We start from the raw sequence: 14,999 nt of genomic DNA, 5'->3' as shown, positions 1-14,999 counted from the left end.
TGATACCACCGCGCATGGACACTCTCAATGCCAGAGGGCTCGTGAATGTGTTGCCGGCCTTTTAAGAATTGGTACGCTCTTTTAATTATTATAGTTATCATCATTTAGTCATTTTAACAGGTATGTTTCTCATTAGCTTCCTAGTTACAGTAACCGTTCGGTATCTAATATATAAAATTCTCGTGTCGCGGTGTTTGTGGTTAAACTCCTCCGAAACGGCTCGACCGATTCTCATGAAATTTTGTGTGCATATTGGGTATGTCTGAGAATCGGACAACATCTATTTTTCATCCCCCTAAATATTTTTTCTGTTTTTATTTTTTTATGATACAGCATTCAATAATACATATTATAACCCCTAATTTTCACCCCTCTTCGATCAACCCCTCATTTTATTATAAATGATATAACATGGCAAAACGACGTTTGCCGGATGAGCTAGTAATATTATAATAGTGTTATATTTGACATTTTTATTATGAGGTATTTACGTATCAACATTAAAGCTGTGTCAATAAACTATTTAAATGTATGTTATGATAATTTATAACCCCCCCCCCCTGCCGCTTGTCAGCAAAAGAAAGCAAAGCTCTCAAAAATAATAGTACATAAACGTATTAATTTTTTGTAGGAATCCTTGAAAATTCATTTCGTTTTAAAGCATAGACAATGTGTGGGTAATATGTGTTAATAAGTAAATAATTACTGTTGACGTAATTACCACATAAGAATCCGAACACCAAAGATTTGTCCTCAGCCAGCTTGCGAGCCTTCTGAAATATGAGTGTCCATGGTATCACTTAAATTTTTTTTTAGACAATTCACACCAATTGACCTAGTCCCATGCTAAGCTGGTGAAGCTTGTGTTATGGGTACTAGGCAACGGATATACATACATATTATAGATAGATAGACATATAAATACATATTTAAACACCCAAGACCTAAGCACAACACAAATGCGCATCACATCGATGTCTCAGCCGGGGATCGAACCCAGGACCCATGGATTCGCAGTCAGGGGTACTAACCACTAGACCAATGAGTCGTCAAAATTGAGGAGTCTGCTGCAACATAAAAAAGCCCTAGGCTCTGTTCATCTTTATATATATAATTCTTCTGTGAGTGTGTATGTCACTGAACTTCTCTCAAACGACTGGACGGATTTTGATGAAATTTTTTGTGTGTATTCAAGGGGATCTGGGAATGGTTTAGATTCACAAATCAGCCCGCCAGATGGCGCTGCAGTCGGTACTTTCATACTTTGCTTTGCGTCTGTCGGGTCCACTAGTGATAATATAAACTTTAAATATCGGGATTTTGCACATGATGGTTTTGCACGGGATGAGCAAACGCAAGAAAGAAGTCGGGGCAGAAATGAAGCGTGGATGTCCAAAACCCATTTTTTTAAGGTGATAGTGATAGTATCACCTTCAAAAACAGTCTTTTGTCAACAAAATTTACATACAAGGTCATTATAATTGAGCGTAACATTTATAATTGTCATTTTCAGTTGGATATCTATTCACAATGGTGCTGTTGTTATCAGTTCTGTTAATAAAATTTGCGTTTTGTGATAGTGCGAACATTTTATTTCTGGCCATAACACCGCTGCACAGTCACCAAACAGCTTTAAGACCTGTGTACATGGAGTTGGCCAGCCGTGGTCATCAGATGACCGTGGTTTCATGTTTACAACCGAACGAAGTACACGAAAATATAACGCACATATATTTGGAGCAGACTTTACACGGCCTCTCCCGGTTTTTAGAGGCCGATATGAAAGGCGCGGATACCCTGAAATCCCAGCAAACTAGGACTTTTAATACCGCAAAACACATTTTAGAGTCCATATTGAAGGATGATATGAGAGAACTGATAAAAAGCGGAAGAAAGTTCGATTTAATAATCACAGAAGCATGTGTCAGATTCTCGACAGTGTTTTCAGAAGTATTCCAATCACCAATGGTGTTGGTAAGCACACTCGGAGGAAGTTTCGATACCTTCCGTATGGTCTCATCACCGGAGCAACCGATACTGTATCCCATTGGCATCAGAAAGAGATTCACAAATTTAACAGAAATGGAGAAAGTTGTGGAGACGTACCGACATTTTGAATTGCTTAAATTGTATTATGATATGGGTGAATTTGATGAGGAGGTGGTGAGGAAGTATTTGGGTGATGACTTTCCATCAATACACGAAATAAATAATAATATAGATTTGTTTATGTTAAATTTACATCCGTTGTGGGATTCCAATCGACCAGTACCGTCTAATGTGATATATCTAGGTGGCTTGCAGTTACAGGAGCATAAAGAATTGTCACAGGTAATGAAATATATATAGCAGCGTGTGACGATTGAGGTCGTAGGTTCGATCCCTGGCTGTGCTCCAATGGACTTTCTTTCTAATAATAATAATTTATTTGCACGAATATGGTGCAAAACTGTTATGGTGGTGGTGGTAAATTGAATATAACATAAAACCATTTAATATATAAAAAGCATTTACTCAAAATCTACCCAATGGATTTTGATATTGTTTTCACCAATAGATAGTGAGATTCATAAGGAAGATTTGAATATATAATTCTTTATGGTTTTATGTTAATTGGCAGAAATAAGAGCCGTTGACAGGATCACAAAAAATCATTATGCGTATATAAACGGCATTTACTCAAAAACTAACAAATGGATTTTGACAAAAATTTCACCAATAGATAGTGTAATTCATAAGGAAGGTTTAAAAGGCAGAACAGAAGTAACATACATATACAGTCAATTCTTATATTATTTGTAGTGATAGAATATCACATCTATATATATAAAAATGAAACCCGTTTTACGTTGTGACGACATAACATGAAAACGGCTTGACCGATTTGTCGGATTCTTTTTTTATAATATTCCTTGAAGTACGAGGATGGTTATTACGGAGAGAAAAATTAAAAAAATTGAGTGAAAAAGTCTAAAAAAAAAACTTTTTTTTATTCCCATACATACATATTCGTAATAATATTTAAAGGCAATTTTAACTTTAATACCATAAAGTTCAAGTGTAAGTGGAGGGGTTCCGGGAAGGTAAATTTTTATTTTTTGACATAATGTATTTGTTGTATTATCAACTTTTTTTTTTATCTTACTAGCTAGACGGGTGCAGTGTCCCGAATAGCAGAATAAGTATTGAAAAAAGTAAAGAATCGACTGTTAGGCGGTACGATGTTCGCCAGGCCAGCTAGTTATTAATATTACCGCGAGTCGGTTTCACAGTGCGCTAGTTCGCAAAAGTGTCTTGGGTAGCGGACCGTGATAGACTTCCAACCATCAAAAATGCGTCCCTATTAAAATGTATAAACTATATCATGTTACAGGACTTACATACTATACTGGACGAATCAGAAGGAGTGATCTTTATGAGTTTTGGAAGTAGCGTGCGTTCGTCTATACTGAATCGCAAGAAAATTGATATGTTTGTGAAGGTCCTGTCAGAGCTACCATATACAGTGATGTGGAAATGGGATACGGAAGTGGAAAATTTACCGGAAAACTTTATAGTTAGGAAGTGGTTCCCCCAGCGTGACTTACTGAGTATGTATTCTTAATTAAAGAATCTTGGAAAAAACTCCTAGGAAAAACTAAAATTTATCTATATATATATAATGAAAATGGTCTTCGTTTGAGGCTCAATCACGCCTAAACCACTGATCGTATCGACATGAAACTACCACCATTCGATGCGAAATTTATCCTAGATGGTTTAAGGCTATTTATTTATTAAATTTCAACGTTCCTTCATTTTTTTATTGCTGTTTTACTTTTATGAAAATTTATCCATACGGACTTCACCGCGGAAACATTCGGGGAGGCTTCCTAGAACCTCTAAACGTCAACATCTGTTAAAAACTCGATTTTCGAAATATTTCAATTTTCTTAGCGGGAAGTTAAAAAGAAGAATAATAAAAATATGAAAAAAAATAAAATAATGAAACATAAAATTTATTTTAATTCGTCCAGCAAAGCGGACGCGAAACGTTTATTTATAAAAAAAATCATGTGTCCAATTCACACGTGGTAGAAGTGAAACCTTCAAAAACAAAGTTTTTGTAATTAAAATATGTAAATTAGACATTTTCTCTATCTAAATGTAGGATCTTTTCTTTAAAAAATAAATATTTTAATGTTAAATTTTTATTTATAACTTTAATATCAATCTTTAATTTGGTAAAAACTAAAATAATAAAAGTTTGAAATAAATTCACAAGATCCAACGTGGGAGAAAATGAGATAGGAAGCATTATACAGTGTATAAACTTTTAATTAAGTGTAGTGCGAAGTTTTCACTTCAAAAAGTTTCTATAACTAATGATTTGTAAATAAAATTGATAAATAATCTTATTTTATAATTAAACTACTTACTTGACTTACTTATTTAATTTTCATCAAATCTGTTTTTTTATTTCAGAAAATGTTCAAATACACACTAATTTAAAGTTTATACACTGTATAATGCCTCCTATCTCACTCTCTCCCACGCCAAATCCTATTAATTTGTGTGTCTATCTCTTTTTACTGTCGCATTTTCCGTTGCATCCGGTTTGAAATCACAACGATTCTAAAGAAGTTTCACTTCAAAATACCAGCCCTGCGATTCTGTAACTCACTTCACGAACTCACACAGCGGTTTTCGTCATCATAAAATGACTGCTTCACTTGCTTTAAATTTCAACAATGTTATATTGGCTTAGTACTGCCCTGCGATTCTGTAACTCACTTCACGAACTCACACAGCGGTTTTTGCATCGGCGGTCGCTCTCAAATCAGTAGTGAAGCAGTCATTTTATGATTTGGCATTCTGAAAAGGTGGGAGCTTGTACTTTATTGTTTATCAAAATGCCAAATCATAGAATGACTGCTTCACTACTGATTTGAGAGCGACCGCCGATGCGAAAACCGCTGTGTGAGTTCGTGAAGTGAGTTACAGAATCGCAGGGCAGTAGGCTATGTGGTTCATCCACAATTTGTATTATAAAGACCGGCAACGCACTTGCGACTTCTGACAATGTGCGTTTCCATGGGTGGTATCAATTATCATCAAATATCCGTTTGCCGCTGTCTAAAAAAAATGTGTGTACTTATGTTACGCGTTAGAAGTTATACTTAACAGACACGATAAAAATCATTTCAAAAAAATATTGGTTGTTTGTAAAGTAGGTTTACGATCGAGATGTTTACGTGATAACAGTGATATAAGTTTTTGGGAAGTAAGGAATTAATGAAGTTAACAATTTTTTCAAATTTTAAATTACATCTATCGTTTTATTCACACTTTTGATGATAAATTTCGGGTGTAAAATGACAAGTTTACTTATTCGACTATGATATACATTTTTCTTCATACATTCACGGAATGACTGGCAGCGCTCGAGATGAGACGGGAGATCGGTCCGTCTCTCTCTCGTTATACCTGCGATCGCGCTCGTGAGGTTTTGGTGTGACACAAGTTTCTGAACATGTCACCCGACTAAAACGATTTTAAAGACGTTATCACGTCAAAATTTATCTTTCGCCTTATTCTACGTTTGTAGGAAAAATGACACTAACAATAGAAAAAATGCCCTCTCATCATTTTTCCCTAACGCGCCAAAAGATGTATAACTTCAAAAATTACAGTGTTTAGAAATGAGTGTTGCTTAATATATTTTACATATTAAGAAATTTTCCCCCAGAACACCCCAAAATAAAGCTCTTCGTCACGCAAGGTGGTCTTCAGTCCGCGGATGAATCCATAGATGCCAGAGTGCCAATGGTGGGCGTGCCAGTACTTTGGGATCAATTTTACAACGTGCATAAAATTGCTGAACTACAGATTGGTGTCAAGTGCGACGTCGAAACAGTTTCTGAAGAACAATTCAGAAATGCTGTCATAGATGTACTTACAGATCAAAGGTGTGTAGAATTTGACTATATTATTAGTAAAATTGCAATACGTTATTATTATAAAAATTGCAATACTTTATTCTTAGTAAAATTGCAATATGTAATTATTATCAAAATTGCAATACTTTATTCTTAGTAAAATTGCAATACGTTATTATTATCGAAATTGCAATACTTTATTCTTAGTAAAATTGCAATACGTAATTATTATCAAAATTGCAATACTTTATTCTTAGAAAAATTGCAATACGTAATTATTATCAAAATTGCAATACTTTATTCTTAGTAAAATTGCAATACGTAATTATTATCGAAATTGCAATACTTTATTCTTAGTAAAATTGCAATACGTAATTATTATCAAAATTGCAATACTTTATTCTTAGTAAAATTGCAATACGTAATTATTATCGAAATTGCAATACTTTATTCTTAGTAAAATTGCAACGCTTTTTTATTAATAAAATTACAATACTTTATTATTATCAAAATTGCAGTACTTTATGATGTATTATTAAAATTGCAATACTTTATTATTATACAAATTGCAATACTTTATTATTATTTAAATTTAAATACTTTATCATTAAAATTGCAGGTACCGCATCAATATAAATAAACTACGAAATGTCATGAACGAAAAGCGACAGCGTTCCCTGGAGAAAGCAATATGGTGGATTGAATATGTCGCACAACACAAGGGCGCCAAGCATTTACGATCACCGGCTTTTAATATGAGTATCAGAGAATATTATGAACTTGATTTGGTGTTATCTGTAATACTGTTCGTTATGATTTTAATGTTCCTTGTTATTCGGCTTTTAAAATATTGTTGTGTCTTGTGTTGTGTGTCGTGTATTAGACGTGATAGAAAAGTGCGTTTAGAGTAAATTAGCCGTGATGCTCGTGGTCTCCATCTCTTATATTCTATCGTGTTCAACCCTAAAACTCCTTCCTATCTCAAAAATTATTTCAAAGCTTACGCTCTTCCGAAAACTATAAATCCTATACTTGAAATCCCATCTCAACTCCTCCTTTCTTGGCGACCTTTAAGGTCCCTGCCCCGCGATTCTGTAACTCACCCCTATTCGCTTAGTTCCTTCTCTACCTTCCTTTAAATTTCTTCTGGACAAACATTACCCGTCCACATCGTATTCCTAACTTTCGTACTAACTACTAACTGACGTGAGACTGATCTTAAATTAAATTATTATGATATATGTGCACTTTTTACTTTTTATTCTTCATGTATCCTTTATTACTTTAGTTTGTTTTTTGTTCGTTTAGTTTCTTTTTTTCTTTATAACTATATGTAATATGTATTTTTGCAATTCTTGCCTACCTTATCTAATTTAATACATTTTATTTTCTTTTCTCACAGTGTTTGCCTGGAAGAGATCGCTCGAAAGCGATAAGGCCGCCAGTTGCCCTCCTTGACATTTAATTACGTTAAATTTTTATATTGTTATGCAAGAATATGGTACAAAATGTTAAGGTGATACAATCGTTAATCGTTCGCATATTCTGCCACACACAATTAAAGACAATTAAAGCTCAGTACAGCCTGTGAGATGTGTATTAAAATGTATATATAATATGTGTAAGGAGTATATGTATCATCTATGTAGTGTATGTTTTTTTTTATAGAACAGGGGCTCATCTGATATTAAGTGATACCGTCGCCCATTGACACTCTCAATGCCAGAGTCGCGAGCCGCGAGTCGGCAACGCACTCGCGGCTCGCGACTCTGCCTTTTAAGACTTATTGTTATACAACATTATCTTAAATACTAATTACTTACACCTATTCACAATTATATAATGAATAATTTAAAACACGACGCCCACATGTCTTAAGTTTGCTAATTGCTAATAGATGGCGCAACTTGCATATATAAAAATAATATTGTTCCAACAGATGGCGCTTTTGAAACTTTTAATATTTATTATCGTTTTTGGTATTTTATGGCATAAAATTTGTTAGCAATCTTTAGTATCTAAATATATTGTCAACATTTTAGTATGACGAGAGAAATTTTTCTATTGTTAGAGTCGTTTTTTCTACAATCGTAGAATAAAAATTTGTTTTGTTTGTGTGCATAAGTACACACACGTTTCTTTGTGTGTGTTACGAAGTCTGTTATTTTCTGAAGGCTTCTGTTTTTAACTTTGTTTTTAATAGGGACATTATCAAAGAACAAATCTGTAAAGTTTCATAATTATGACTTTAATAAAAAGCAATTTATTCAAAAAACAAGCCAAGAACAAAACACGTTTTCTCAAAATTCTTATTTTAGAATTGTTTACCTATTATATAAAAAATAAATCAATAGCGCTATAACGTTTTTAGGTCTGGGCCTCAGATTTCTGTATCTGTTTCATGATCATTTGTTAATCTATTAGGTGATAGGTGATCATCCTTCGGCGTGCGCCAGGCACTCCATCGACTTTTTATATCTAAGGCAAGCCGAATTTGTCATGATGTTTTCCTTCACCGAGCGAATGTTAAATGCGCACATCATAGTAAAGTCCATTGGTTCACAGCCGGGGATAAAACCTACGACTTCACTTGACCAACACTGCACTATCGTATAATAATCGCTATTAGACAGGTTCTTCAACAGCTCCCTAGTACACAACGGTTCTCCCTACATCAACGGTTTCTCGAATTTACGTATCAACATTACAGCTGTGTCAATAAACTATTTTTATGTGAATATTACGATAATTTATACCCCCCCCCCCCTACCTCTTTCCAGAAAAAGCAAGCAAAGCTATCAAAAATAATAGTACATAAATGTATTAAGTGACAATATGTGTTAATAAGTAAATAATTACTGTTGACGAAATCACTACATAAGAATTCGAAAACCAAAGATTTGTAGGCATGGTGAAATAGGAGCATGCACTTACGTTCTCGTGGGAACAACACGCAAATACATAGTCGAAATTACTAACATCACCGCATACACGTATTCAAATCCGACCAGTCACCACAAGAAGCACCCGTTCACGAGTATGACGCATGGCCAGCCTTGCGAGCCTTCTCGCAGTGTGAGTGTCCATGGGCGGCGGTATCACCTAACATCAGAGAGCCTCCTTCCCGTTTGCCACCTGCAACATAAAAAAGAGCCCCTAGCCACTGTTCTTAATAATAAAGACTTTAAATATTGGGATTTTGCACATGAGCAAACGCAAGAAAGAAGTCGGGGCAGAAATGAAGCGTGGATGTACAAAACCCATTTTTTGAAGGTAAACAGGTCTTTTATCAACAAAATGTTCGTACGAGGTCATTATATTGAGCGTAACATTTAAAATATAATTGAAAATTAACATTTTCAGTTGGATATTTATTCACAATGGTGCTGTTTTTAGCAGTTCTGTTAATAAAATTTGCGTTTTGTGATAGTTCGAACATTTTATTTCTGGCCATAATACCGCTGCACAGTCACCAGTCAGCCTTAAGACCTGTGTACGTGGATTTGGCCAGCCGGGGTCATCAGATGACGGTGGTTTCATGTTTTCAACCGAACGAAGTACACGAAAATATAACGCACATATATTTGAAGCAGATTTTACACGGTCTCTCCCAGTTTTTAGGGGACGATATGAAAGCCACAGATACACTGAAATCCCAGCAATTTACGACTTTTAGAGGATTAAATTACGCTCTAGAATCCATATTGAAGGATGATATGAGAGAACTGATAAAAAGCGGAAAAAAGTTCGATTTAATAATCACAGAAGCATGTGTCAGATTCTCGACAGTGTTTTCAGAAGTATTCCAATCACCAATGGTGTTGATTAGCACACTCGGAGGAAGTTTCGATACCTTCCGTATGGTCTCATCACCGGAGCAACCGATACTGTATCCCATTGGCATCAGAAAGAGATTCACAAATTTAACAGAAATGGAGAAAGTTGTGGAGACGTACCGACATTTTGATTTGCTTAAATTGTTTTATGATATGGGTGAATTTGATGAGGAAATGGTGAGGAAGTACTTGGGTGATGACTTTCCATCAATACACGAAATAAATAATAATATAGATTTGATTATGTTAAATTTACATCCGTTGTGGGATTCCAATCGACCGGTACCGTCTAATGTGATATATCTAGGTGGCTTGCAGTTACAAGAGCATAAAGAATTGTCACAGGTAATGAAATATATAGCAGCGTGTGACTATCATCCTTGAGGTCGTAGGTTCGATCCCCGGCTGTAGACCAATGGACTTTCTTTCCAAAAATAATAATTTATTTGCAACAATATGGTACAAAAGTGTTATGGTGGTACAGTCTAAAGTTCGCATTTTCTGCCACATAATGGCGTGCTAATTGGTCTTAAATATATAATTGTTCATGGTTTTATGTTAATTGAATATAACATAAAACCATTTAATATATAAAAAGCATTTACTCAAAATCTACCAATTGGATTTTGAAACAAATATACCAATCGATAAATGCTTTATTAGGAACGTTTAAATATATAATTCTTCATGGTTTTATGTTAATTGACAGAAATATTTGCCGTTGAAAATGTCACAAAAAATCTATATAAGTAGAATAGAAGTTACATACAATATACATTATGAGTCATATATATATATAGTCAATTCTTAAATTATTTGTAGTAATAAATTATCATATTATTAATATTACCGAAAGTCCAGAGTATGCTAGTTCGCAAATGAAAGTGTCTTGTGAAGCGAACCCTGGAAGACTTCCAGCCTTCCAGGTTTTGCGTCCCGGTTAAAATGTATAAACTATTTCATGTTACAGGACCTACAGACTATACTGGACGGATCAAAAGAAGTGATCTTTATGAGTTTTGGAAGTGCCGTGCGTTCGTCTATACTGAATCGCAAGAAAATTGATATGTTTGTGAAGGTCCTGTCAGAGCTACCATATACAGTGTTGTGGAAATGGGATACGGAAGTGGAAAATTTACCGGAAAACTTTATAATTAGGAAGTGGTTCCCACAGCGTGACTTACTGAGTAAGTATTCTTAATATTTATTCATAAAAAATACATACATTATCCCTACAGTACTAAGCCAACAATAACAATAATGTCAAAATACAATATATAATATTAAATACACAAGATACACAATATCGCGTCTATGTACTGCGAACATATTGTCAATGTAAACGGGGACCTGTGCAACAGACTTGTTCTGGCCAAACAACGCACCTGCGAGCCTTCTGACAATGTGCGTTTCCATGGGCGGTATCACTTACCATCAGGTGAGCTACCTTGAGGGCTATTCGTGCAATCTATAATATAAAATGTAGGGAATCTCTTAGAGAAAAATTCATGGAATTAATATACTTACCTTTCCCTCGCGATATATTTATGAAAATATTATGTATGTTTACAAAAATAGTGATAAGATTACTAGAATAGAACATACGCACAGTGTTAATACTCGGAACAAACGCAGGCTGCAATTTTCCCGTACTAGACTATTTATTAGTAATTCTTTTTTGGGAAATTTTCCCCCAGGACACCCCAAAATAAAGCTCTTCATCACGCAAGGTGGTCTTCAGTCCGTGGATGAATCCATAGATGCCAGAGTGCCAATGGTGGGCGTGCCAGTACTTTGGGATCAATTTTACAATGTGCATAAAATTGCTGATCTCCAAATTGGTGTCATGTGCGACGTCCAAACAGTTTCTGAAGAACAATTCAGAAATGCTGTCGTAGATGTACTAACAGATCAAAGGTGTATAGAATTTGACTATATTATTTGTAAAATTGCAAAATTGCAGTACTTTATGATGTATTATTAAAATTGCAATACTTTATTATTAGTAAAATTGCAATACGTAATTATTATCAAAATTGCAATACTTTATTCTTAGTAAAATTGCAATACGTAATTATTAACAAAATTGCAATACTTTATTCTTAGTAAAATTGCAATACGTAATTATTATCAAAATTGCAATACTTTATTCTTAGTAAAATTGCAATACGTAATTATTATCAAAATTGCAATACTTTATTCTTAGTAAAATTGCAACGCTTTATTATGATTTAAATTTAAATACTTTATCATTAAAATTGCAGGTACCGTATCAACATAAATAAACTACGAAATGTCATGAACGAAAAGCGACAGCGTTCCCTGGAGAAAGCAATATGGTGGATTGAATATGTTGCACAACACAAGGGCGCCAAGCATTTGCGTTCACCGGCTTTTAATATGAGTATCAGAGAGTATTACGAACTTGATTTGGTGTTATCTGTAATACTGTTCATTATGATTATAATGTTCCTTGTTATTCGGCTTTTAAAATATTGTTGTGTCTTGTGTATAGGTGTTAGGCGTGATACAAAAGTGCGTTTAGAGTAAATAATTTTGGATAGGTAATAATAATAACAATAAAAGCCTTTATTCAGATAGAAAATTTTACATAACTTTAAACTTATACTATTATCACTAGTGAGTCGGTGACACCGACAACCCATCTGTTTGCCCTTTGGCAAAGGCCTCCTCCATTTCTTTTCACTCTGCTCTGTTCTGAGCTTTCCTGGTCCAAATTTTCCCAGTTACGGATTTTATTTCGTCTTCCCACCTTCGAAACTACCTACCTCGTTTTCTTTTCTTATTGGATAGCGGTAATTTACTTTAATTCGTTCTATATATGTCGCAGCCAACTAGCTTGATAAGCCGATAAATTAACAAATAGCCGTTTAACTGAACGGCGCCATTTAACTAGCGGTCTGAAAGATATTCAGCCGTAGCGTTTGTTACAACATTAAGGGTCTTTTTCACAATGTACGAATAAGTTCTACATAAGTTCCAAATAAGCTATTCATTACTTATTGGTAGGATAAACAGTATGGTTGCGTTTCACGACTGTCAGATAGCGCTAATCGTCACATAAAGTCCATCATAAGTTATGAGTCCGATGAATGTCAAATAGCACAATTTATCTTCCAAATAATTTATGTGTTGCATAGCTATTTGGTACTTTATCCATACATTGTGAAACAGACCCTTAATCTCTTAAATTGTGACTCCCCGCACCGCGCAACCCCCTCAACCAAAAATTGGTGGGGCGCGTCTTCGTGAATTGTATCTATATCGTACTCATTGTAGCCGCAGCCACTCACAAAACATTGACAGCAGCAGCATTGGCCGCAGCATAACCTGAATCGCGCTAATAAATTCATTGCGATTACATTTCTAGACATTAGACACAGGCCTACCAGAAGTTAGACTGTTCAAGGACCATGGCTTTAGGTTGGAGAAACACCACATTCCTTCCACAAGTAGTTACATTTTTTATTTATTTACTAAAGTTCATGAACGAATGAATTTGTTATTTTTTGTGAATAAAATTGTGAATTATTTTGTATTTTAATTAAAAAAAGGGTGCGTGTACGCGCGTAAGAAGTTATACTTCTTTGGCATTATTAAAAACAGTTTTTGATTGCATGCAAATAATTAATTACAATTAAGACTGGAAAACGAGTCATTATAGTCAATAAAGTTCAGTTTACATTTGAAAAATTAAATATTTATTATTATTCTCTTACATTAAGTGTAACATAAATTCTATTATTATTCGAATGTTGTTTTTAAATTATGTCCAATGCCGTAGCATCTTCCGTGGGCAACTTCATTCTGTTAATTTTGTGTCACGGTGCGCGCGCATCGTAATATTTCACTCTTATCAATTTTTCATAACGCGCCTAAAGAAGTATAACTTCAAAAATGTTCTGCAAGATGCTGGGAATTTAACAGTTCTGTTAGCCAATCTAAAAAAGCAGTGCCACAATTGAGATTGTAATGCTGTTTGTAGCTTCTAGAATAATGGAATAGAGTTCACCAGTCTCTATTAACGCATTGGTACTTAGCAAGTCTAAATATAGATGAAATATTATCTTCTATTGACATCTGAGGTCAAAGATTAGAATTTAAAAAAATGTGAACAACAGGCACTATGACGAAGATTTTAAATTTTGAAATGACACAGCAAAAATAAAAACATTTTAGGTCGTAGATAGAGTATAGAACTAGATGAGCTTCTAAAATAACAATAATAACTAAAGAGAGAAGGCATTAACGTGAAATACTTAAGTGCGAGCGAAACAGAGTATCAGTTTTTCTGTCTCTATTTGCGTATCGGGTTTTATTTGTTTCCCACCAAGGGCTTGGTGGTAAACAAGTTTTCACCGCTTACTGATCAATCGGTGAAACCCATATTTTAAGACTATTCTTATAAGAGGTGTATTTAAAGTGTCAGTCATGGTGAGTTGTTGCATAATTGGCTGTAAAAGCTATAGTGAACGTAAAGAACGAAACATAACCTTTCATCGGTAAGTAGTTTATTTTGTCACGACTCGGTAACTTTGTTCAAGAATTATTCATTCAAATGTGTATTTTGGTCAATAATAAGCAATCTTCAATGAATTAAAACTGTAAATATGACATATTATGTCGATCATTCGCATTTCGCTATCTCACACGCTGTACGCTGATGCCTGGTCTATACCATTATAGTCAGTCTACGTTTTAGGTGGATTTTTATTAGATGTTGGTAGATAGTCGTATTTGAGAGCTAACTGACAATATCAGTCTGAAATTTCAAAATGGCGAAGGTAGTACCAATTACAGCCGCCGCCCAATAAAAGTATGTGGCACTGTACATCACTCGAAAAGTTGTAGACTCGAAAATCAGAGACAACATTATATTTTATAAACTATGATTTAATTAAAACAAATAAAAAACCTCTTAGTAATAAACTTTTATTAAAGTGATAATTATTACGCTTACATAAACAGTGATAATTGCATTTAATTTGTTCAACAAACACAAAGAAACGAATTTGTGTGAATATGGTCACGTGGCCAGGTTGTCATCTCCATATAAATCGTATTGTTATAAATCGTTAGCCTTAGCGGGTAACGATTGTCGAAAAGTCATTTTGTCTCTAGTCCCAATACCAAAAAATTCATACAGATAATCCTAGATATCCCATTTGAGGCAATTTTAGTTCAACTTTAGTTAGCGAAAATGGGAAAAAAGTATAATAAGTTA

The 14,999-nt window shown here is 34.4% G+C and overlaps 2 protein-coding genes across 3 annotated transcripts; both read left to right on the top strand.

The window, feature by feature from the left end:
* Positions 1-1,505: 1,505 nt before the first annotated feature.
* LOC125058169 (UDP-glucosyltransferase 2-like) lies at positions 1,506-7,158 on the top strand. The gene is made up of 4 exons (XM_047662189.1): positions 1,506-2,331; positions 3,374-3,590; positions 5,729-5,948; positions 6,538-7,158. The coding sequence occupies exons 1-4, from the start codon at positions 1,531-1,533 to the stop codon at positions 6,827-6,829; spliced, it is 1,530 nt and encodes a 509-aa protein (XP_047518145.1). The 5' UTR covers positions 1,506-1,530; the 3' UTR covers positions 6,830-7,158.
* Positions 7,159-8,943: 1,785 nt separating this feature from the next.
* LOC125058170 (UDP-glucosyltransferase 2-like) lies at positions 8,944-12,778 on the top strand. Of its 2 annotated transcripts, XM_047662191.1 has the most exons (5): positions 8,944-9,191; positions 9,282-10,099; positions 10,725-10,941; positions 11,452-11,671; positions 12,019-12,778. In XM_047662191.1, the coding sequence occupies exons 2-5, from the start codon at positions 9,299-9,301 to the stop codon at positions 12,302-12,304; spliced, it is 1,524 nt and encodes a 507-aa protein (XP_047518147.1). In that variant the 5' UTR covers positions 8,944-9,191; positions 9,282-9,298; the 3' UTR covers positions 12,305-12,778. The 2 variants fall into 2 exon arrangements, with proteins under 2 accessions (XP_047518147.1, XP_047518146.1); XM_047662190.1 differs by having other exon boundaries at positions 8,944-10,099.
* Positions 12,779-14,999: the final 2,221 nt, after the last annotated feature.

Source organism: Pieris napi, chromosome 18 (assembly GCF_905475465.1).
Source record: "Pieris napi chromosome 18, ilPieNapi1.2, whole genome shotgun sequence".
NCBI lineage: Eukaryota > Metazoa > Arthropoda > Insecta > Lepidoptera > Pieridae > Pieris > Pieris napi.
The sequence above is the reverse complement of the archived record's forward strand: the minus strand, read 5'-3'. Positions and strand labels throughout refer to the sequence as shown.